Genomic DNA, 23,478 nt, shown 5'->3' with positions numbered 1-23,478 from the left:
AGGCATTATAAAGTGGTATTAACATTTCCCTTGATTATGATTCTATCCCTCTGTTGATGCAGCCTAGAACTGTGTTGGATTTTTTGGCAGTTGCTGCACACTGCTGGCTCCTATTTAAATGGTTGTCCACTAGGACTCCAAGATCCCTTTCACAGTTACTACTACTGAGCAAGGTGCCACCTATACTGTACCTGTGCATTCCGTTTTTGTTGCCTAAATGTAGAACCTTACTCTTTTCACCATTGAATTTCATTTTATTAGATAGTGCCCAATGTTCAAGTTTGTCAAGATCCTTCTGTATCTTAAGGCTATCTTCTGGAGTGTTGGCTATTCCTGCCAGCTTGGTGTCATCTGCAAATTTGATGAGTTCCCCATTTATTTCCTCATCCAAATCATTGATGAATGATGCCATGAAATGCTATGCCTTGATGCTATGAAAGCCCACTGGCTCACTGACCTCAGGCACAGATGCTGTTATTGCCCTGTCACTTTCATTGGATTACAACTCATCCGCTAGTGCCGTCACTGTCTGAAATGTAGGAAGAAGATAGTCATGGGAGTGATGGTGTCTTAAATTCCTTGGTTTAGGTAAACACACTTTCAAACAATAGTGGCGATCTCCTTATTTTTTGGTGTGGTTAATCAAATTTTGATTCCTTACAAATTTGACTTCCCAGAGGAGTCAAAACTACAGATTCGAGAAGGGGAAATGGAAATTGAAAATGTTTTCAGGCCTAAAATCTTACAATACCATAACCCTCAGAAACGTGTTGTATTATTGTTGTGCCATGTAATTTTTAAGGGGTTTACAGCCTGGGCCATAATTATTCATCACAGGGTTCCATTTGGCACAAAATTGATACTTTCCAATTCTCTGCTCATCTTAATGAAGAGTTATTGGCTTCAGGCCCTGCTCAGCTCTCCTTGCTGTCAATGTATTCACTGGGTTTATTTGAAGAAAATTTGCACAACGTTACAGAGAAGGTTTCATGAAATGATTTCCGTGATGTATTCCCGAATTTAAAAATTGTATTGTGGTAAAACACTGAGATTTCATTAAGACAGGCTCTCTCCTGAAATCAGTGTCTAATGAACAAACAGCTTCGTGTTATGCATGAACCAAAATATTTTATGCTTGACCAGTTGTGCATGCAAGAAGGATTGTGTATTCACTGCGCCGGGAACCAAAGCTTAGTGCAGATGTATGGAATGTTTTCCACAGTGAATCTTTCATCCCAGAATAATCCTTCCAATTATTTAACAAATCATCATCATACATATTTGCTTAGAAGTAAACCCCATTGAGATTTGTGGACTTTGTCTTCTTTAAGCATTCATAGAAGAACAGCAAATGCAACAAATTTGATTGTTACTTTTACCTAGATAATTTTAAATGTTTACATATCAATATTAACAATATCATTTTCTTTAGGTGATTTATGTCTGCCTTGAGGATTTAAAAAGAGAGTTCAGTATTGTTTATATATTAACCTAAATCGCAAACGGTCAGAATTTGAATATAAAAATTAAAAAAAAATGATTAAATTATATATACCCAAACTACAAATCAAAACTTTAACTTAGGGATCTACCCATATTTCACTATATTACATTCTTCATTTACATGTTTGGGGAATGTTAAAACTTGAATTGCAATTAAGCTATGCACATGAAAGAAAAATTAAAAGAGGCTAAAACAGAGATATGCTAATCTTGTAATTTGTTGAATCTTGGACAGTTTTAATTAAGGAATTTCCATTGTGCTTTCTAATTGCTGGTTGGTGTTCATGGATGCAGTTTGCTAATCTTCTGCCTATCTGTCCTTCAAAGTGGCTGTTACAGCCCTTACACTGTATGTTGAAGATAACTTCTGTTTTTCTGGGGTCTTTATTGGGTCTTTTGGTTTATTTAGAATACAGTAAAATAACAGAGTTGGAAGGTATCTTGGAGGTCTTCTAGTCCACCCCTCTGCTTAGGCAGGAAACCCCACACCACTTCAATCAAATGGTTATTCAACATCTTCTTAAAAACTTCCAGTGTTGGAGCATTCACAACTTCTGGAGGCAAGCTGTTCCACTGATTAATTGTTCTAATTGTCAGGAAGTTTCTCCTCAGTTCTAAGTTGCTTCTCTCCTTGATTAGTTACCAGCCATTGCTTCTTGTTCTGCTTTCAGGTGCCTTGGAGAATAGTTTAACTCCCTCTTCTTTGTGGCAACCCCTGAGATATTGAAATACTGCTGTCATGTCTCCCCTAGTCCTTCTTTTCATTAAACTAGACATATCCAGTTCCAGCAACCGTTCTTCATATGTTTTAGTCTCTAGTCCCCTAATTATCTTTGTTGCTCTTCTCTGCACTCTTTCTAGAGTCTCCACATCTTTTCTACATCGTGGCAACCAAAACTGAATGCAGTATTCCAAGTGTGGCCTTACCAAGGCATTATAAAGTGGTATTAACACTTCACGTGATATTGATTCTATTCCTCTGTTGATGCAGCCTAGAACTGTGATGGCTTTTTTGGCAGCTGCTGCACACTGCTGGCTGCTATTTAAAAGGTTGTCCACTAGGACTCCAAGATCACTTTCACAGTTACTACTGTTGAGCAAGGTACCACCTATACTTACCTGTGCATTTTGTTTTTCTTGTCTAAATGTAGAGCCTTACTTTTTTCATCATTGGATTTCATTTCATTATATAGCACCCGATGTTCAAGTCAGTCAAGATCCTTCTGTATCTTAAGCCTATCTTCCCGAGTGTTGGCTATTCCTGCCAGCTCAGTGTTATTTGCAAATTTGATGAGTTCTCAACCTATCCCCTCATCCAAATCATTGATGAAGATGTTGAAGAGTACTGGACCCATTTTTTATTTAAAAAGTAAGCTTTCATTGTTTTGTGTGTTAGGTTGACGCTGGGTTGTTACAATAGTCTTTTGGCCATTTCTGAGATGTTTTTGATGTATGATAGCATCATCCTTTTCATAGTTTGTGTTGGTTATGCTGTAACTAGTTGCGTGGTCAGGTACTTTTTAATAAAGTTGCCTGGGTATCCATTGTGTTGGAAGACGTTGGATAGGCGGTCTGTTTCTTTTCGGGTGCTCTGGGTTGCTGCAGAGCATCAAACCATTCAACTGTTCAAATTGCATTAGGCTTAAGTGAGCATTTTCCTCTGATTCTCACTTCAAAAGAGTGAGAAGTTAAGCAGCCATTTGGGGCATTCACAGCACTGAAATATAGAGCACTTTGGCAGAGTTGGTGGGGCCTGGGAGGGACAAACAGGGCTGAGTCTGCCCATGTCCATCCTTGTATACTGGATACTGTTGTCAATAGCTAAATGTCTATGGAGATTCTCAGTCATCCAGGTCATGGTTGTCCCAAAGGTGCTTTTTCAAGAGGCAACTGGACTTTCTGTTTCTTCTTTGAAGATGTTTCACTTCTCCTCCAAGAAACGTCTTCAGAAAGTCCAGTTGCCTCTTGAAAAAGCACTTTTGGGATATAGTGCTATCAGGTTTCTCCTTTGTACAATATTAGAATAGAACAGAACAGAGAAACTCAAGAAAGAGGATACTTATTTGATTATACATGTAACTACAGCAGCGAGAATTGCATTTGCCCCAAATTGGAAATTAAATAAGTTACCAATTGATGAAGAGATAATACAAAATATATTAGATTGTGCAGAGATGAATAGGTTGACACTGAAAATAAAGGATAAGGATGAATCAGTGTACTTCAAGACATGGGGAAGATTTTATGATTGGCTAGAGAAAGGAAGCTAGAAAAGAAAGTAAGGAGAAGATACAGAACTCAGTTGATGCACTATTAAATGGAAAAGGGGAGGAAGAAGGGGAAAACAGAAAAGAAAATATTAAATATATAAGTATGGTATATGTTCCAGAGTGATATATAAAGGGGGGGAACATAAGTAGGATAGATTAGCGAAGGTAAGGGAATAAGAAATTATACCAAATTATATTTGGGTTTGCGGAAATACCAACCCAAGGAAACATAAACTGAGATTTGAAAGAGACACCTACAACAATAGAAAAAGAAAGGGAGAGAGGAGGAAAGGATGAGAGGAAGATGGGGAAAAGAAGAAATAGGTAAGGAGAGGAGGATGGAAGGGAGAGAAAAAGAAGGAGAGAGGATAGGAATGGGAAAAGGAAGAGTAGGAGAAAGGTAAGTGAAGAAGGAAGAGGAAGGAGAGGAGGAAGGAAGAAAATAGAGAAGGGAGGGAGGGAAAAAGAAAGGGAAAATAAGGTGGTATTACAACAGGTGGAAGGGATGGTAAATAAAGCAAATCAAACTGTATATTATAACCTATTAAATGAAATAACAAATGTATAAGAATGACAAATGTAAAGAAGTAAAACAATTATGTGAATGTATACTTAAAATGGTATGTAAGAGAATTAAAAAAATAAAAAAATTGGGGGGGAAAGAACAGAACAGAATAGAATAGAATAGAATAGAATAGAATAGAATAGAATAGAATAGAATAGAATAGAATAGAATTCTTTATTGGCCAAGTGTGATTGGACACACAAGGAATTTGTCTTTGGTGCTCTCAGTGTACCTAAAAGAAAAGACACATTCGTCACGAATCAAAAGGTACAACATTTAATGATAGTCATAAGGTACAAATAAGCAATCAAATCATACTATCATACAAATCATACATAATCATCATGTTTAGCAAGCCATAAGCATTGAACATATCTGAACATACAGTAACATAAGATTAGCATGGTAACATTGGACTCACTTGCAACTATGAAAAGAGCCCACACAGGACCATTTGTAGAGAAACTTATTGTAATTCAAATGTCTTCACCTGGTTTAAGATCATGAAAAGTGGTGGGAGGTTATACAAGGCCTATCAGTTATAAAGCTACAGTGCCTTTGCCATTTGCAAAAGTCTGTCATAAATGACATTTTGTTAATATCTAAACATACCTATGTAATTATGAGAAAGTATCAAAGATTGCACATTTTAGTTTGATTAGCGATAACAATTTGGCAAGCAAATAACATACAAAAGAGCTGGTTTACCCATAAGATAATGAAGGGAGGGAGCACTGACTGCAAGTCATTTTTTAGAAGACTTTAAAATATGCTTTAAAAAAAAGGAAAGGAAAAACTCTGTAGGTAACCATGTCTTCTGAATAATCCCAGGACTTTCTGATTCCCATTAGACAGCTGCCTGCACTTGGCATGATCACCTGTGACACCTCTTGGCTGCAGAGTTTGGAACTCAGCTATAACCCTACTGTAGACGTAGATGGCCACATTGTGGTATCACCTCTGTGTTCCAGGGTGCAAAAATTAAATGGCGACCTACTCAGTCTAGATGCAGGGGTATGTGCAGAGACCTGTCAAAATGTTGACTTGTTTTACAGCACACACACACACACACACGTGGTCCTTTCTAGAAGATTGTCTGAATAAGGACATGGAGTGTCTGTTCTCAAGGTTGCTACAGAACAGTGATAGCTAACCTTTTTCTCCTTGTGTGCCAAAATCACACCAGCACGCATGCGCATGCCCACAGTCATAATGCAATGTGCCCCGCCCCTGAGCATGCACACATGACCTCCTGCGCTCTTCCCGCACCTCTGCGCATGCGTGCAACCCCTGCGCTCCCCAGCGCATGTGCACAACCCCCCATGCCCCTTTTTGGGCCCAGCAGGCCTCCCTAAAGCCTCCTGGGACCAAAAATGGGCCAGGGGACACCGCATCACCACCCCCACGCTCCCCCCACCCATCTGCATGTACGACCCACCCCCGTTCATGTGTGTGCATCTCCTGCATGTGCAGCAGAGACCTGAAAATCAGCTGGCTGGTGGGAGGCACACATTGATGCGTGGTGGAGCAGAGCTGGGCGATGGCTCTCATGCCCACAGAGAGGGCTCCACATGCCACCTGTGCCATGCGTGCCATAGGGTCACCATCACAGCTATAGGAAGGATCTTAGGGATGAGTGTATTCTGAATGTATGGCACGTAGAAGGACGGTCAATTGGGTATTTGCCCTAGTTTTAAATGCACTTTTTAATAAATTCCCCTCATTCACTTTATTAATACCATTTTTAATATTGCCTGCTTGTTATTTTCACCACCAGAAATGAAAAACTATTTCTTTCTCATTTTTCTGAGATACCGAAGATTGTTAAGATGCTCAGAATGTTCATCACTTAAGGACCAATACATAACTTAACATTTTAATATATCATTAATTTGGGGAAAATATCTTCTTGCGCTAGAAAGTGACACTGGTGGACATGCATTTAACTGTTACATTATTTCCACTAAATGTGTGTGTAGATATATATTAAATGATAGACTTTTTAAGAATGATTTGAAATAGACAATTGTTTATTGAAACCTTTTTACTTTATTTGCATTTGTCTACATTTTGTGTTTCGGGTTGTCGCTTCATCCATTCTTGCTATGATTTTTGATTCTGTGCAGCATTTATATTGGAATGCAGATGTATCAGTGCATAAAATATTCAGAAGACAAAAATTGATTCATTGGTACAATTTAGACACGTAGCCTTTTAAAATCCAAATCCTACCTTCATCTTTGCTGAGAAAATATCATTTGTACTGCGTGAGAAGACTTGGGCAAAGACTTAGCCTCATGTTTCTCATGAAGCCTTGCTTGTTATATTCTGAAAAGGTGGACTCTGTGTTTGTATGTTGACCCTGTGGAGGTTTTGGAGCACAGCTTCTGGATTCCTTCTCTGGAGAGCCTGAAGCAAAGCAAGATCTGCTTTCCTTAGGAAAGAATGGATTCATATTCTCAGAACAGATTTGGGAGCTCAAGGCTTCCAGTTTTGGTCACCACACTATAAAAATATATTGAGACTCAAGTGCAGAGGAGAGCAACCAGGATGATTAGGGCACTGGAAACTAAAACATATGAAGAATGGTTACAGAAACTGGGCATGGCTAGTCTAGTGAAGAGAAGGACAAGGGGAGACATGATAGCATTCCAATATTTGAGGGGCTGCCACAGAGAGGAGGGAGTCAAGCTATTTTCCAAAGCACCTGAAGGCCAGACAAGGAATAATGGATGGAAACTGACCAAGGAGAGATTCAACCTGGAAATAAGGAGGAACTTTCTGACAGTGAGAACAAATAACCAATAGAAAGAGCTTGCCCTCGGAAGTTGTGGGAACTTCATCACTTGAGACTTTCAAGAGGAGATTGGACTGTCATTTGTCAGAAATGGTGTAGGGTCTCCTGCTTAAGCAGAGGTTGGACTAGATGACCTATAAGGTCCCTTCCAACTCTGTTAAATCTGTTAAAATGTTCTTGTTCTGAGATGGTAAGTCTTTCCAATTATCTTATTGTTTGTAAGAGTTTAACATTTAAACTCTTAAAATCAAGGAATGATAAAACTGATCATCTTTGAGCATTTTCAGCCTCTTTTACAGTATGTCTTCATATTACCTGTTTAAATACTTATATTTCTCTGGGCCTCATCCCACTTGTACCTAATAATGGCACAAAACTAGACTAGCAAGAATTTGTTTTATTTCTGTATCTCCATGATGTTGCCTTCACCCCATCCCCAGCTTATGAATGACACAGGTATGTGTTACCCATAACTGTGTCAGCATTGAAGTAGTGTTTATCCATCAGTCAATCATATAAGGAGTCAATCTCAAGGAGATAAGCAATAGTAATAGCACTTCGACTTATATACCACTTCCCAGTGCTTTACAGTCCTCTCTAAGTGGTTTACAGAGTCAGCATTTTGCCCCCAACAATCTGGGTCCTCATTTTACCACCCTTGGAAGACTGGAAGGCTGAGTCTGTCACTGCGTTAATTGGTTTGCTAGCTGAACTGAAAGAGTTATTGCGCAGGTCATAGGCCTTTATCAGCAATGATTTACTGCGCATGCTTAACATGTTTATAATACATCACACATTCCAGAGACTTTTTTCCTTTTGATCTTTGTTCGTCTTCAAGAAGGCGGACAACATTTGTTTCTTGCCAAAATGTAACAATCAGATAGATTTATTTATTTTCTTATTTTGTTATTTTTGTATTAAAGCTTGTTTTTAATTAGAACATGTTCTCAGGTTTTATTTTAATTTTCGCTTCTTGAAGATATGCCTGTTTGGAAAAGCCGTCGGTCTAAGCCTCATTAGTTCAGGGTGAAATATTTTCCCCTGACAGAGTCAACCTTGAGCCTGGTGACACTTGATCTGCCAGACTTCAGGCAGGCAGCAGAAGTAGCGTGTAGTACTGCACTCTAACCACTGCGCCACCATGGCTCCCTTCATTTCCCTTCTCATCGAGTGCCTTCTGCTGGGAAAATAAGCACCAATCACTCTCCTTATCATGGTGGGATGGGTCTGGATGAATGTAGTGGGTGTGTGGAATGGTGATGTTTGAAGTTGTCAATTGAGTCTTAGACACAAAGTTCCTTCAATCCATACTTGCATGCCACCAATCAGGTTGTTTCTGATCAATATCTAGTTTGCTTCAGAAGAGTCCTCCATAAAATTGAAAGTGAAAGAGGATATAATATAGTAATGTCATTTCTAGACCCATAGCAAGAGATCTTCCTTACTTTAAGGAAGGGCAAGGATACATTTACTGTACAAATGAGGCTGAAGTTCTCCATCATGTGAAAACAGAACTGCCTTATCGGTCCTGTTCCTGGGATTTGTAGAATTAGCTCAAGATGTCAACTTGTTAATGTTGGTTTATTCCACTAGCCAGTGTGATGTATGAACCCAGGTCTATTTGAGTGATTCTGCCTCCTCTATCTAGCTTTACCATAGTCCAATCCTACACCTGCCTATTCAGAATCATTGGGTCAGTTATAGCTGGACTTCAAGGCTCTAAATCCATGGGGCTCCAAGTCAACTGGCAGATGGCTCCAGCTGACTGGAGCAGTGGGGAACCTGGATTGACCTGCAAAGAGCACACCCGAACAACAGGTATGTCTTCTCCAAATAGTCTTATTTATATGGCATCGGGGATGGAGGTACTGGACATATACATCTACAGCAGAGGTGGTATTCAGCAAGTTCTAACCAATTCTGGAGAATTGGTAGTGGAAATTTTGAGTAGTTCGGAGAATGTGTAAATCCCACCTCTGACTGTCCCTGCCCCCATCTATTCTCTGCCTCCTGAGTCACAGCTGATCAGGAGGAAATCGGGATTTTATACTAACCTTCCCCTGGGGTGGGAAGGGAAGTGAGATTTTACAGTATCCTTTCCCTGCCACACCCACCAAGCCACACCCACAGAACCAGTAGTAAAAAAAAATTGAATCCCACCACTGGAGCAGATCCATACTCACTGAAGAATCTCGAGATTGGAACCGTATACCTATGATCACCGAGGAAACAGAAATAGAGAACGTGGCTTTCTGATAAACTGAAGATTACTGGGCAGTTGCCCCATCTCTTCTTCATACTGTGAGTTTCACAAAGTTGCAAAACTTTTCAGAAGTTTCAGCCCATTAGTTATTTGTGTGGCTTACAAAATAAAACATCTTAATCTGCAATCCTATAGAAACACTTACCTTTGGATAAAGCACATTGAAGTCAATAACACCTTATGTAACTGATATACAACTTACCCACTGGTGTGTGAAGAAAATAAAATACTTTTTTCAGACTCTTCCAATCCTCTCAGGATTAGGCCCCATGCTTGTTTTATCTCACTTTTAAATTTGACCCTTATACTTTATAAACACCTAAGCCAGGGGTGTCCAAACTTGGGAACTTTAAGACTTGTGGACTTCAACTCCCAGAATTCCCCAGCCAGCCAGCTGGGGAATTCTGGGAGTTGAAGTCCACAAGTCTTAAAGTTCCCAAGTTTGGACACTCGTGACCTAAGCAATCAATCTGGGAAATTACAAACCCATGAAGCATATTTCTGATTTACCAGTTCTTTTATGGCAAGAGAGGAAATTGATGTTTTTTTAAATGTTGTGCTGTTTCTAGCTATAATGAACTTCCAGTTGTAGAAACTGTCCAAAAAAATCAGTTAAAGCGTTTCATCTTTGACAGATAAAAACACATTGGCCCGGATCTCACGAAATTACAAGGAATTTGACAGAATTTTAGCTTGTGCTTTACATCTTCTAAGAGTCTGGGCTGTTTGTATAAAAAATGATGGCCATGTTGTTCCTTGAGGGAAAACAATCCATTATCCACAGTTCAGCAATTCAGAACTGTGCAAAGCTTCAGAACTTCAGAAAGTGCAAAAGAGGTAGCAGGAGTCCTCATCATGCAAAATATTTCCAACTCTCTGAGATGCTTGAGGAACAGTCTCGAAGAGGTGGAAAACTTGCATTGTTTCTTAGGTAATTTTGGTTGAATCTAATAAGGGTATCTCAACTCTCAATGTGGGTTTTTGTGTGCGTACCATTTTAACTAATCCTAATTGCCTCTCATCCAGATCATGGTTGTGCCAAAAGTATTTTTCAAAATGCAAGTGGACTTTCTTGTTTTTCTCCTTGAAAACATTTCGCTTCTCATCCAAGAATCTTCTTCAGTAGAAGTGAAAAAGCTTCTTGGATGAGAAGCAAAATGTTTTTCAAGAAGGAAAAACAACAACAATAACAAAGAGGTCCAGTTGCCCTTTGAAAAGCACCTTTAGGACAACTAATCTTAATAGTTGCTGCTTATAATGTTAGGTTACCGCTGCAAGACAGTACCTGCAAAACAGTTACCTGGGAGCAATAACTTTCTGTACTGAAAACCTTGGATGGGCTTCTTTGCTTGCTTATGAATTGGCATTGCTGTGGTACCAATTCTGTAATCCTCATTGGTCATTGTAATGCCAAATCACTCTGCGGGAATTGTACAGAAAAAGAAGCAGTTTTGTCCTGCTTAATTCAGAAGCAGAAGCTGATTTTAGAAATGGCCCAGACAAGAGATTCCCACACTGCCTGATTTCCCAATCAGCTGCTGTTAATATTGTCCTTCCATCCTGTTGGACAATGCAGGGCATCTAAGAGAGATGCCCTGCATTGACCCTTGGAAGCTTTGTCATGCCCAAAATCCCCAGGAAGGAAGGAAAAAAATCTCCTTGCAACCAATAGTTAGCCAAAGTCATTGCTGGATCATGTGTCCTGAGTCAAAGGAGGCTTACTCTCAAGACATCTTGCACAGACATGCAACCTCAGCATCCTTCCTCACCATTGGATAGCTTGGATGTTGGTGGTGGTGCAAAAACTCACTAGTCAGGGCCAAGGTTAGGGTTAGGGTTAGGGCACTAAGTTTTGATCCCTCTGCTGTGGCTTTTATGATGACCATACTAAGTGGATGGGGCTTCAATCACACCCTCCCAATTGCCTCTTGAAATTTTGACCACATCCTAGTCCACCGGCCAGGTTTCTCTAGTACAGAGAATTAGCGTCTCTCCTTGGATCCGGGTTCAAAACCCAGCAGCCGAGTAGAGTACAAAGCCTTGTTCTTTACCCTCTCTTCCCTCCCCCCCCCACTTTCTCTATAACTACCTTAAACAAGTTTCAAACAAAAAAAAAACCTCTAAGTAAAACTGAGGGAACAAGGCAGGCCAGGCCTTCTCGCTTCTCTGGGTCTCCCTGTCGGAGGGCTCAGAGACCACCTCAGGAAAGATCCGCGGCGAGCCTCAGCCCATGCAACTCCACCGCCACGCGTTTTATTTCAAAGTGTTGACTCCGGGATGGGGGTACATTATATACACCTAAGTCGATCGTCCCTCCTCCCTCTCCCTGCAAAGGCAGAGTCTGTGCAAGAGCTGCGAGCGGCTCCTCGTGCAAGTGGCCCAGAGAAATCTAGTCCATCCCCACGGGCAGCTTCTCCGGGCGTTTGTGTGTGTGCGCGCGCACGTGAAGTGGGCGCGCGCGCCTGCGTGTGCCTGTGTGTTCAATGCCATCAGCTGTCCGAGTCCAAATCGCTTTTGCTTTCTTCTTGTAGTTTCTCTGGGGACGCCTTGGATGTTTTATTCCATTTCTGGGCGTTTTCCGATTCCTCTGAAGAAGACCGCTTTTGTCGCCGCCATTTCGCCCTGCGGTTCTTGAACCAAACCTGCATTCAAGGAAAGAAGGGGAAGGAGAAAGAGGTCGTTACTGGCCGTGGGAACAGAGACCGCGGGGTTCAGAAGTGGCGCCCAGGGAGTGAAATCTTGGGAAGCGGATCCAGGGGTGAAATTCAGCAGGTTCTGACAGATTCTGGAGAACCTGTAGCAGGAATTTTGAATAATTTGGAGAACCCGCAAATACCACCTCTGGCTGGCCCCAGAGTGGGGGAGGGAATGGAGATTTTGCAGTATCGTTCCTCTGCCACGCCCACCAAGCCACGCCCACAGAACTGGTAGAAAAAAAAAATTGAATTTCACCACTGAGTGGATCCCTGGGGTCCAGAGGTGGTAATCAGCGAGTTCTGACAGGTTCGGGAGAACCGATATTGGAAATTTTGAGTAGTTCAGAGAGCCAGCAAATAGAGTGGCCCCGTCCCCCTGCCTCCCAGCTTATCTTCTTTTGTTGCCCTGAACAGGAGAGGAGCGGAAAAGCAAGTTAGTGGGATGGGCAGGGATGGGGATGTTGTAGTAACCTTCCCCTGCCACGCCCACAAAGCCACACTCACAAAGCCACACCATTCCCACAAAGCCACGCCCACAGAACCGGTTGTAAAAAAAATTGAATCCCACCACTGCTGGGGTCACTGGATTCTACTCCTCCCACCATCGGTTCAACGTCCTGTTCAATTGAGGTGGTCCAGCGCTCGGGGTTAGGGTTGCGTGTCTGGATGAGCGAACTTTAATCAGAAAAGGAGGGGGGGTTGGGGGACAAGCCCAACAGCCCGTCTTTTCTTGTCTGCACAGGCGCTGAGGAGGAGACTAGACACGCTTCCCCGGGGAACCGGAGCTCCATCTCTCTTGGGAGTGGACCCCTTGATCTCGCCTCTCGAGTGGGAAGTGTCCATCGCGGGCAGAGTTGCCTATTCAAAGCCAACACGAGGTTGGCTGCTTACGAGGGTAGAGATTGGGTTTTCTCTATTGGATCCCGACCGTAGGGGCCGTTGCTTTCTCCTACAATGAAAACATCAGGCGGGCCCCGCAAATTCAGTAGCCTGTGAGTTCTGCTTAGGAACCTTTCTATTTGCAAGAGCATCAGCTTAGGAAGGGAAGGACCCTCACCCTAAAGATCAAAGCAGTGGAGATGTCTAGGAACTGAAATGAATGGCCCGGAAAGAAACTGCAGGGCACGGTGGACGCCACCCTCGGGATCTGGTCTTTTCCCTGGCCAGACCGTGCTGATCAGGCTTCTGAACTGCCTTTCAGCGCATAGCCTTGCAAGCTGTTGGGCGTCTAAGACGAAGTTAAGGGAGCAACTTGTCTCTGAAAACAAGCAGCTTCAGTTGATCCCTTCCCGGGATTCCTAGCTCTACAACAAAGCGGACTCGCAGATGATTTTCACCCAAGATAAACCAGGTTGTGAAAGCACGATAGCAACGCCCTGACCACTGAAGCTTCTGGTGGCTGAAGGCAAGCAATGGGGTGGGATCTCATAATCACAACGAATTAGGAAGCGCCTGATCTTTTAATGCATAGGAATAGATTAAGAGAAGCGGGATTTAGATTTGGATGTCGGGTGGTGGAGATCGCTTGTTCTCCTCACGCCTTGGGGAGTCAGAAGAACTCCCTAAACTAAGGCTAGGACCGCTCGCGGTGGGGGAGACAGACCGACTTTGCGCGTCAGAGAATTGAAGTCAATCAACTCCAAGCAAGCATTCTCGCGCCACTCCCCAAGATACAAGTCGTAAAGAGTTGGGCTGCTCGGTGGAGTTTACTCCGAGCATTCAGTGATTGTAGGAGAGCAGAGCTGTCGCGGAGGGTAAAGTAAATACCCATCCAGCTGAGTAGCGCAGAAAGAGAAGCGGAGATCAAAACCTGGCCAGCGACCGCTTCCGACGAAATCCAGCCCTGCATTCAATGTCTACGTCTTCAGTAGCTTTTGAAGTTCAGGAGTCGGGGGTAAGGATAATGATTATAATACAATACAATACAATACAATAGTATTGCCGCGCAGTTCCCTGTAAGAAGCAGCCCGCTGCTGTTCTTGGGGCTGCATATTCTGCAATGAGCTTTGCCAGGATCTAGGCTAAAAGATCCCCAAAGGTTTCTGAATCTTTCCTCTTCCCACTTGAAAGCCAGGGCTCGCTTCTCTCCCTCTCTCCCCAACTACCCTGGTGCCAAGCAGCCCCTACCACATCAACTACTACAACCTACCTACCTACCTACCTACCTACCTTCCTTCCTTCCTTCCTTCCTTCCTTCCTTCCTTCCTTCCTTCCTTCCTTCCTTCCTTCTTCCTCCCTTCTCCTTCCTTACTTTTCCTTACTTCCTTTTCCTTCCTTCCTTCCTTCCTTCCTTCCTTCCTTCCTTCCTTTTCCTTCCTTCCTTCCTTCCTTCCTTCCTCTCTTCCCTTCCCTTCTCTCCTTCCTTCCGCCTAGAAGAAAGATCAACTTACCTCCACTTTTTCCTCCCTTAAATGTACCCTTCTGGCCAGCTGTTCCCTGGTGCCAACATCGGGGTATTTGGTTTCCTGGAACAAGTTTTCCAACGCCTCCAGCTGTTCGTCCGTGAAGATGGTGCGATGCCTCCTTTTCCGCCGACAGTGGAGCTGGTTTAGAAGCTGCAGCTCAGTCCGGGACAAGGTGCCCACGTTCATGTAAGGCAGGATTTGATGCGGGACGGGAGACATTAGGACTGAGCCTGTCCCTTCGTAGCCTGGAGAAAAAAGAGCAAACCAGGTGGCCTACCTTTGAAGTGACCAAGTTTCCGGATCACGTCACGCTTCCTATTCCAAGCAGCCCCATCCCACGCAAAAGAGCTTGCTTGGTAGAGGCGGCGGATCAATGCTATGGCGGGTTTCCCTGGGGGCCCTTCGGTTCTGGACTCGTGGCTGCGAATTGTGTGGAGAGGACGCGGAATCGCCCTCTACCACAAATCTGATCTTGTCCCATTCACATCGTGGAAAGAAATGGGAAGATCCTCGAGTTGAGATTTCACCTGTCCGGGCTGCAGACTCTTCTCTCTATCTTAGTCCTGGAGAAGCTCCCTAAAGCTGCATCACTTTCCAGACTTACACTCAAAATGCATCCTAAAGATTTCCTTTCCCTCTCGCGAACGACTTCACTAAGGCGTTCCCTAAAGACAAGGGTGCTTATTGCCCTAAATGTATCCTTTTAGTTATGTAGAAGAGGGTGAGTTACGTTTGTTTAAGGAGCCTGAGAATGTACATTTTGCAGCCACCTTTTCTACGAAACAATAAATCACACTGAGTCGGCACAAGTCCAGACGCGATCATTGTTTCGTAGGAAAGAAACCCGGCCGTTTAAATCGCTACTTTCGGACAGGGGAACTCTTACTTTTAGTGCCAGTTTAATGTTTTCTGCAACGGAACAAGAAAATTGTATTCAATGAATACCTTCCGGGTTTGGAGAAAGGGAGAAATTCTGAGTACGTTCCTAGAAAGGACCAAATTGGCTTCAAGAGTCGAGTAGAAATCGGGGCGCTTAGATCGAGGAGCATCTGGATTTAAAGTAATTTCCTCCTTCGGGATTTAAAAAAGTCTGAGGGGTCCTTGGTGCTCTTTGAGCTTGGTTGTTTTCTTGCAGACGTTTCATTGCCCAAATTAGGTAAAATCACCAGGAGACACCCACACACCCCCACTACCTAGTTATCTAATTTTTGGGTAACGAAACATTTGCAAGAAAACAACCAAGATCAGATAGGACCAATTGACCCCTCATTCCAACCCTGAGCTACAAACTTTCTCCTTTGTTATTGTAAATAAGGGTCTTTCAATTTCGTCGCTGCGATGTAAAACATGATCATTGCCATCATATTGGCACAAGGATGATTGACCAACGCTATAAATCACGAGTGAGATAGGGATTTAAATATTTAGAACGGTCATTTTCAGATGGAGTTCGCTATCCCCCCTCCCCAAACACACACACACATTTTAACTCAGGGTGAATCTATTTATATTTTGCTTAATTCTCGGTTCCTGCTGCCCTGCTTTTTTATTTTAATGGGAGTAGGAGCGTTCTAATTTTGAATGCATCGGTCTGAAAGTCTATTCCATTTAATATGCTGCTCCAAAGGAATATTTGATTAGGACCAGAGAGTTAAAATCGAATTAAGGAGAATTAGGGTGACCGCTTCAGAAAGGAGCGGCTCAGTTATAACTAAGCGTGTAATCTCTGTTTATTTTCAGAGGGCAGCCCTTATTTGAGTAGGGTTTAATGCCCGATGAATAAGCCTTGGGACAACAGTGTCATAAGGAAGGCAATCCCAGCCTTGTCAGAATTATTCCCAAGGGAAAGCGTGGGACGCTTTAAGTCCAGTTACACGCATTTGTCAGAGCGTGCAAATACAGCCCTGTCGGCGAGGAAACTATCACTCGCCCCGGTTCTCAAGCCAAAATCAGCTCGGGTTCAGGTAGCTTGGATTTAGGATCCAACGTCACTTCCAGCGATGGAATCTACCGCAGAATCCCAGCGTTGCTTCGCATTCCGCCACACGATCTGAGTGCTGCCGGCAGCCGGGAAAAGGAGGAGGGGGCATCCCGAGCACCGCGCCCTTCAAACTTTCTCCAGGCAAAGAGAAGTTTCAAGAGCCGGCTGTCCCTTCCCACCTTCGGCCACAGAAATCGCGCCTCTCTGTCGGGGAGAGAACCCCTTCCAGCTTCCAAAGGTGTTTTTGTTTTTTCCCCTCCCTTTTTTTTCAAGAGGCAACTGAACTTTCTTGTTTTTCTTTGTGGAACAGAAAGCTTTGAAGAAGCTCCTTGGATGATAAGGGAAATGTCTTCAAAGAAAAAGAAGAAAGTCAATTTGCCTCTTGAAAAATAAAAGGGGAGGGGGATCGAGAAGCATCTTTGGGACAACTAGGACCTGAATGGCTGAGAACTTCCATAAGACCTTCCAGCCTCATTTCTCTCAGTTACTTTCTTAAGAAGTTACCTAGGGCGGGGCAGGATTGATGGAGAGAAAGGCAAGCTGCACTCCGGAGGGGATTTTGCTTACTTTCTTTCTCTCTCTTTTTTTAATTATTTCGCCTCTCCTTCAAACCCCCGCCCCCCGCTGGAGAAACCCCCCCAGCAACACGGACGAGTAGGGCGAGAAGGGGGGCATTTCTGCCTTACCTGTGGCTGGGACGCAGGAGCACTGCTGAGCGCCGAAGGGCTGCACGGCGCCGCAGCAAGAGGGACCCACGGCGGATGCCTGGACGTGAAGTTGCCCGTAGTAATAGTTGCCGTAGCCTCCCAGCCTAGATCCACCGAGGGCGGCCAGGTTAGACGCCGGAGCCACGGCCCGCGAGTAATATCCCCCGTAGTCGCCGCCGGCGGGACCGTAGATGGTGTCCCCTCCGTGCAGGCTGGCCGAGAAGACGACGGGCGCCGCGCTGGGCTGAGGCTGCTGCGCGGGGTGCGGAGGTTGATGCTGCTGCAGTAGCAGCCCCGACTCCTTCCCGCGGGGTCTGGCTGCCAAGATGCTGTCGATGCTGAACATGCCAGCAGGCATCCCCTCCGGCGCTCTGCTCGGAGGGAGGAGGAGCAGCGGCGGTCGGGCGAAGGGACCTTCTCCTGGAAGAGGCAGGCCGAAGTGTGGCCGGAGTTGGGCCGTCCGGAAGGCCCGGGGAACGAGGGGGACGCGAGCCTAGCTTCTTGGGGGAAGGGGGAAGGGGGCCCTGCAAGGCCAGCCGTTCCTTAAAAGGCCGAGCGTGGGGGGAGAGGAAGGCTCTTTGCCTTGGAACTCCGTGCCATCGTCTCCTCCCCTCCTTTCCTTTCCTTTCCCTTTCCCTTCTTCTCCTGCAGCTCCTCCTCCTCCTCTTCCTCCACCTCCACGGCCGTCCGTTTCCTCCTCCGATGTCAACTGCCTGGATTCTCTAATCCGCTCCGACCTCTTTCCTTTTTTATACCCAGGCAACGTCATCCTGGATTGAATTCCCGGGTCTCTATCGGATCGCGAATAAAACTAATCCCCCCCCCTCTTTGGGCGGGGGGGAGGGGACGCGGAGGAGGCGGGGCCGATGGGCGTGTCGGCAGGAGGGGGGAGGAATCGGGCACGAAGCCTTAAGGAAAGGCATTAGTGAGGTGGCGCTTTGGTCCTCCGACTCCTTTGACTCTTCGGAATCCCTCGCCCGCCCCCGAGTTAAGGTTGATCTCTTTCCGAGTGTTGCTACTAATTGCTGCTCGGGTTAATCGGGCTAATGGCGTTGCTGAGAAGCGGCTAACACCAATCTCCGCCGCCCTCTTTTCTCTCTCCTTCCCCAGCCCGCTTTTGTACTGAGCCCTTTTCCTGGGGTCGGCCTTGAGAATCCAAAGCAACAGTGGAGGGAAAGGCGAAAGATTTCGCGGGACCCCGATTTCTTGCCCAAGCTCTGTCCGTACTCAAGAGGTCCAGGGTTACATTACACCGAAGTCTTGCGAGAAGCTAGGGTTACAATTCCCGAAAAGAAGTCCTCTTCTGCTTTGGAACACATTGCCCAGGATGCAGCTTTCATTCCCAGACCCTACAATAAGTTAAAACGCTTCCCTCTTTCCCATACCCGTGTTCTAAAAACAACCACAACAACAACAACAACCCCACACACTTTCTAAAATCCTCAGTTCACAGGGTTGATTCTCGACGCTTTTATTCGGAATCATTTTTCTAAGCGGTATATTTATCCGAAGTCTTGGGGATTCCCTTCATGGGCCATTTCCTGATGATTTTAGAAGATTTCCCTTCTACCAAGGGGGAAGAAGAAGAAGGCTTCTGACCGGAAAACCCGAGGGTACGGGGTAGGCTGCAAACCTCAGGTCGCAAACACTGAGGACACAGATCCTACCGCCCTCGCGCATATGGTACAAGTAAGACGCACAGGCGTTAGTGGCGCAGGTTTCAGCGTCCATCTTAACGCCTCCCATTCTCTCCCCCCCCCCCCGCCCTTCAGTCCCAACTACGGGATTAAAACCGGCTGAATGGTTTTTAGGAAAACCTTTGGGGTTTACGGGGCGCAAGTATCCGCCCTAGCGCCGCCGCCGCCGACTGTCTGGCGCAGTGGCGACGTTACGGAACAGAGGTACAACCTTTTCACACCCATCAGTGAGTCTCTTGTCTTCACATTTCTCCTAAGCATCTGGTAGAAGAAGGAAAGGGTTCGGGTTTTGCGGGGGGCAGAGAGCAGCCCCCGCATTTCCTCGCTCTGCCCAGATCCATAAATGCTCCGGTGCTGCCTTTTATGTGTGCTGCACCGTCGGTGGGAAAAGGGGCCTCCCGTCCGTTAGAACCTCTGGTTTCTTGGAGGCCGTGCGCTCCTGGAAGCCGGTTTCCTTGTGATTTGCAAAACGCTCCGTCTGTCACGATTGTCTCTGGCAATCCACAGGAGGTGAACTGAATCAGATTAGAATATTTACCTCTATCAAAGAAGGTAGGAAATTGGACGTGCGAAACGAAAACAAGCCTTTAGGAGCTGTTGATGAAGAACAAATTAGATTCTTTTCCCCCCCCTCCCCTCCCCCCCCGGCTTTCTAGTCTTCTTTTTCAATCTCGGTTTTCCTCAATCTGGACAGTTAACGAGCAGTATGAAAATGAAATCGGAAGGGGTGGCGGAGGGTTGCTTGCCGTTTTCTTTCATTTTCTCTTCAGTCGATAAGCATACGGGCTGAAATCAATTTAATTGTGATCTATGGAGAGGCACTGGATTTATTTCAGGAAGTCTAAATAGGAAAGAAATACGTTCATTTGTCGCGAATGGTTAGCCCATCTGAGCAGAGACTTTGGAAGGAAGGAAGGAAAGAGGGAGGGAGGGAATGGGAATGCTACGATTTCCAAAAACTAAACTAGCAGAATTAAATATCGCACAATAAAGATGATGCGCGGCGTCTGACACATTTATTCTATTCCTATATCTGCCAAGCACGGTAACCGCCCTTTCTCCAAGGTCTACCTTTTGACATTCCCAGATAAGTTCCACTTTACCGTCCCTTCCTCTTCCCCACTCCCACCATCAGAAAATCTAAAATATTTGACATGAAATTCTGGGCTAGACGCATCCCTCGACGCCGGAAATTTCACGCAGCTCTGGAAAACCCTAAACTCAAAGCTCTTTATACCAATGCAGCCGAGTCTCTTCTTTGCGCGCGGGATTAAAGATGCGGAACCAAGAAGGGGGAGGGAGGGCAGGTGCGAGAGGAGTCTTCCCCCACCCCAATGTCTTGTCCTCCTTTTGCAAAGCGGCCGGCCGATTCGCAACTTTGAGTCTCTCCTCCGCCCCCATTTACACTTCCCGACTTCCCGTTTGTCCAGGCTTCCCAGAAACTGACTTTTCGGCCTTTTAAGAACCAAACCTTTTCCCTTACCGAGACCAAAGCGGGCTCTGAAGCAACCCAGGGAACCAAAAAATCGGCCTGGGCGGCGATCTGATAAATATTATACCAACCTTACTCCAGAATGGCTACATCTTGACCGAAATCCTGAGTGTGCTCGATCTTTGGGGCCACTTGGCTCGCCAGAAGGGTTTGTCCAGCGAAGAGATGCATTTCCTCTCTTTAGTTGCTTTTCTTTCCGCTCCGGCTTCAGCTCGGGCAGCGCGTTCTTGGCTCCCACACTCTTTCGGAGAGGCGAAGCCGCTTTGTTAGTGCGAAGGCCGGTCAATAGGGCGCCTTCGGAAGGCTTCCCAAGAGGACGGGGCTGACCAATGCAGCGTTAGCTAAAACCCGAGATCTGCCGCGCTTCACGTCTAGGCTAAATCGTGTTCAAACAAGAGCCATAAACCCAACTATTTTCCCCCGCTGTAGCTGTTGCCCACGGCCGTATTTACGTGCTCGGGAGGAAAAAGCAAAGTATCAAAGGTCATTGGGGGGAGAATTCCGATCTACGGCTGTAAAACACACTCGGTGAAATAAGGGGCTTTGGGAGGAGGAGGATTTGATCCGGGAGCATTCCGCGCCGCTGAACTGCCCTGTAGACCAGATTCAGCAAAAAGTCATTTAGGTCGTTCTTCAAAGTTTTAATTACGGATTAATCGGGAAGGGCTCAATCACCCCCTTCTTGTGAACAGTACCGTTGGGCAGAGGCAAAGGCAACTATTCTTTTGCACCTAAAACTAGAAGATTATCCAGTTTTCTTTACAAACCGGTTTAGGATCCCGGCGCCAGAAAATGCCAGCTTCTTCCAAGGAAGCGCCCCAGCATTTGCTAACAGCGTCCGAGGGAAATCCTACAGAATTCGCTTGGTTTAGCATTTCCTAAGACTTCACAAACTTTTGGGGGGTTTCTTTTCTTTCTTCTTTTTGCTTACTTTAAACATCGGAGTCAATATTAGCTTCAAACTGAACCCCAGCTAAACCCTCCTGGAATTAACAAAGCACTTGAGGTCCCGAGCTCCCCTTGCTTTCGTTTTAATCCCTGTCTTCCCTAGGCCCCGTCTACCGGGGCTGCCTCTGGGCGATTAAAGCGGATAATTTGAGGCGTTCTACCTCGGGGAACGGGACGGAGGGACTCTGTCCTTGTTAGTCCGGGGAATCTAAGCAGCCGCTTTACTCCAGATCCTGATCCGTACTAGTTTAACTTTCATACCCCCCCTCTGCCCCGCGCACTGTCCCAAACCCTTTGAATGGATTTGGGTGAACCTCCCCGAGTCTTCCCCTCCCCTCTCCCTCTCCTTTTCCCCTTTCGCTTCCCCCAAAGGACTCCAGTTCCAAGTTCCCCTTTAAAGAAGCCGCCACTTGTCTCGCTGGAAGCCACTGGAAGCGGAATGGCAGCTGACAGCGGAGTAAGGCGCGTTGCTAAGGGCTGCTTTCTTCCTCGGGCCGGCGTCGCAGCGTGGGCGAGGAGCGGCAGATCACAGCGTGTCTTAAGGTCGGGCGGCAGAAGCCGGGGAGATGAGGAAGCAAGTAGGCGCACGGCTGATTTTGGATATTAGGAGCCAAACACGATTCCTTTCCGCAGCTCCGGCCAGGAGGACGACGAGGCGGCTCGGGGAGAGACGCCTCTCCGTTTTGGCCAGCCCACCCTCAGCTGAAGGAGACCAAAGAGCCGGGGAGCCGGCTGCACCTCGGGGTTATTTGGTTTAAATCGGGGTTGAAAATGCAGAGGGGATTTTTTTCTCTTTTCAGCCTTCGTTAGCCCCCACCCCACCCCCACCCCCGATGATGCAAAGATAGGCAATTCGACGCCGGAGTAAAATAAACTGTGATTTCTCTCTTATTCTCCTGGCCTCTTTCCACCACAAAATCCAGGAGAATTAATCGCTCCCCTTCCTCGCGATCCTTCGCACCGTTCGTTCCTTTCTCTTCTTCTCCCATCTAAACGGAAGTTACAAATGCCTTGCCTTACTGGTGCAGAAAAGCTGGCGCCCGTTCTTTTGATCACTTAGATATTATTTTTCCCTGGCCCTTTCCAGTGTCAGGAGGTTCCGGGGTGGGGGTGGGGAATGGTGGAACGAATGGAAAAGACTTAGTGGGAAAGGACTTATTTTTCAGATTCTGAAATAGAAAATATTTTTCAAGTAAGAATGAACGGGGTCTAAACTGAGTTCACGTCATCGCTGCTGTGGTCATAGTTTATTATTATTATTATTATTATTATTATTATTATTATTATTATTATTATTATTATTATTATTATTATTATTATTATTATTGCATCAACAGAATTGTATCACAGCGGCCAGTTGTTTCGCCGGATTTGGCATTATTTATTATTATTATTATTATTATTATTATTATTATTATTATTATTATTATTATTATTATTATTATTATTATTATTATTATTATTATTATTATTATCATCATCATCATCATCATCATCATCATCATCATCATTATCATTTTATTTTTATTATTTTATTATTATTTGATAATATATACTCGAAATCCGAAACAAACAACGCTCTATCCAAATCCTACAGCTGCCATTTAAATCCGGATATTTGAACAGGAGAAAATGATCCAGATAACCCTTCTGGCGCAGAGAGTTGACACCCCCCCCCTCAAACGCACGCAACACAGTTTGTGTAACTTTCCCTCAGTTAACAGACAAGCGGCGTTAAGGCATTGACTTTCGTTGGACTGGACTCTCTCTCATCTATCGGAGTCAAAATAGGATTGAAACAGTTTAAAGGACTGCATGAAAAATGACCACTTTAAAACTCGGGGTTTTTAATAGAAGTGGAGCCCTATTTTCATCCCTCCGAGGGTAGATGATCTGAACCAGACCGATTTGCACACGTGGCCTATAGCTCCGCTTTCCTTTATTTATTTATTTATTTATTTATTTATTTCTTGGATTTCTAAACCGCCCCCTCTCCCAAAAAGGGACTCTACAGCTACAAAAAGGGACTCTATCCCCTACAGCTATTAGACACGGAAGGTGGCGGCATTTTTTATCACGATTGTTTTAAACAAACGGCGTTTTAAAGGGCGGTTTTACTATACAGGTAAACAAAAATCGCCCTTTAAAATCGCG

General features: G+C 45.0%; 1 protein-coding gene across 1 annotated transcript; it reads right to left on the bottom strand.

The window, feature by feature from the left end:
* Positions 1 to 11,630: 11,630 nt before the first annotated feature.
* On the bottom strand, positions 11,631 to 17,777 carry GSC (goosecoid homeobox). Its single transcript, XM_081937271.1, has 3 exons — positions 17,167 to 17,777; positions 14,485 to 14,744; positions 11,631 to 12,040 (listed from the first exon to the last, which is right to left on the bottom strand). Exons 1-3 carry the CDS (start codon positions 17,543 to 17,545, stop codon positions 11,888 to 11,890), a joined length of 792 nt encoding a protein of 263 aa, XP_081793397.1. The 5' UTR covers positions 17,546 to 17,777; the 3' UTR covers positions 11,631 to 11,887.
* Between the last annotated feature and the right edge of the window lie 5,701 nt (positions 17,778 to 23,478).

The sequence above is a fragment of the Natrix helvetica genome, assembly GCF_964273705.1.
Source record: "Natrix helvetica genome assembly, chromosome: 1".
In the NCBI taxonomy this organism is placed as follows: domain Eukaryota; kingdom Metazoa; phylum Chordata; class Lepidosauria; order Squamata; family Natricidae; genus Natrix; species Natrix helvetica.
This window is presented reverse-complemented; position numbering and strand designations above follow the sequence as displayed.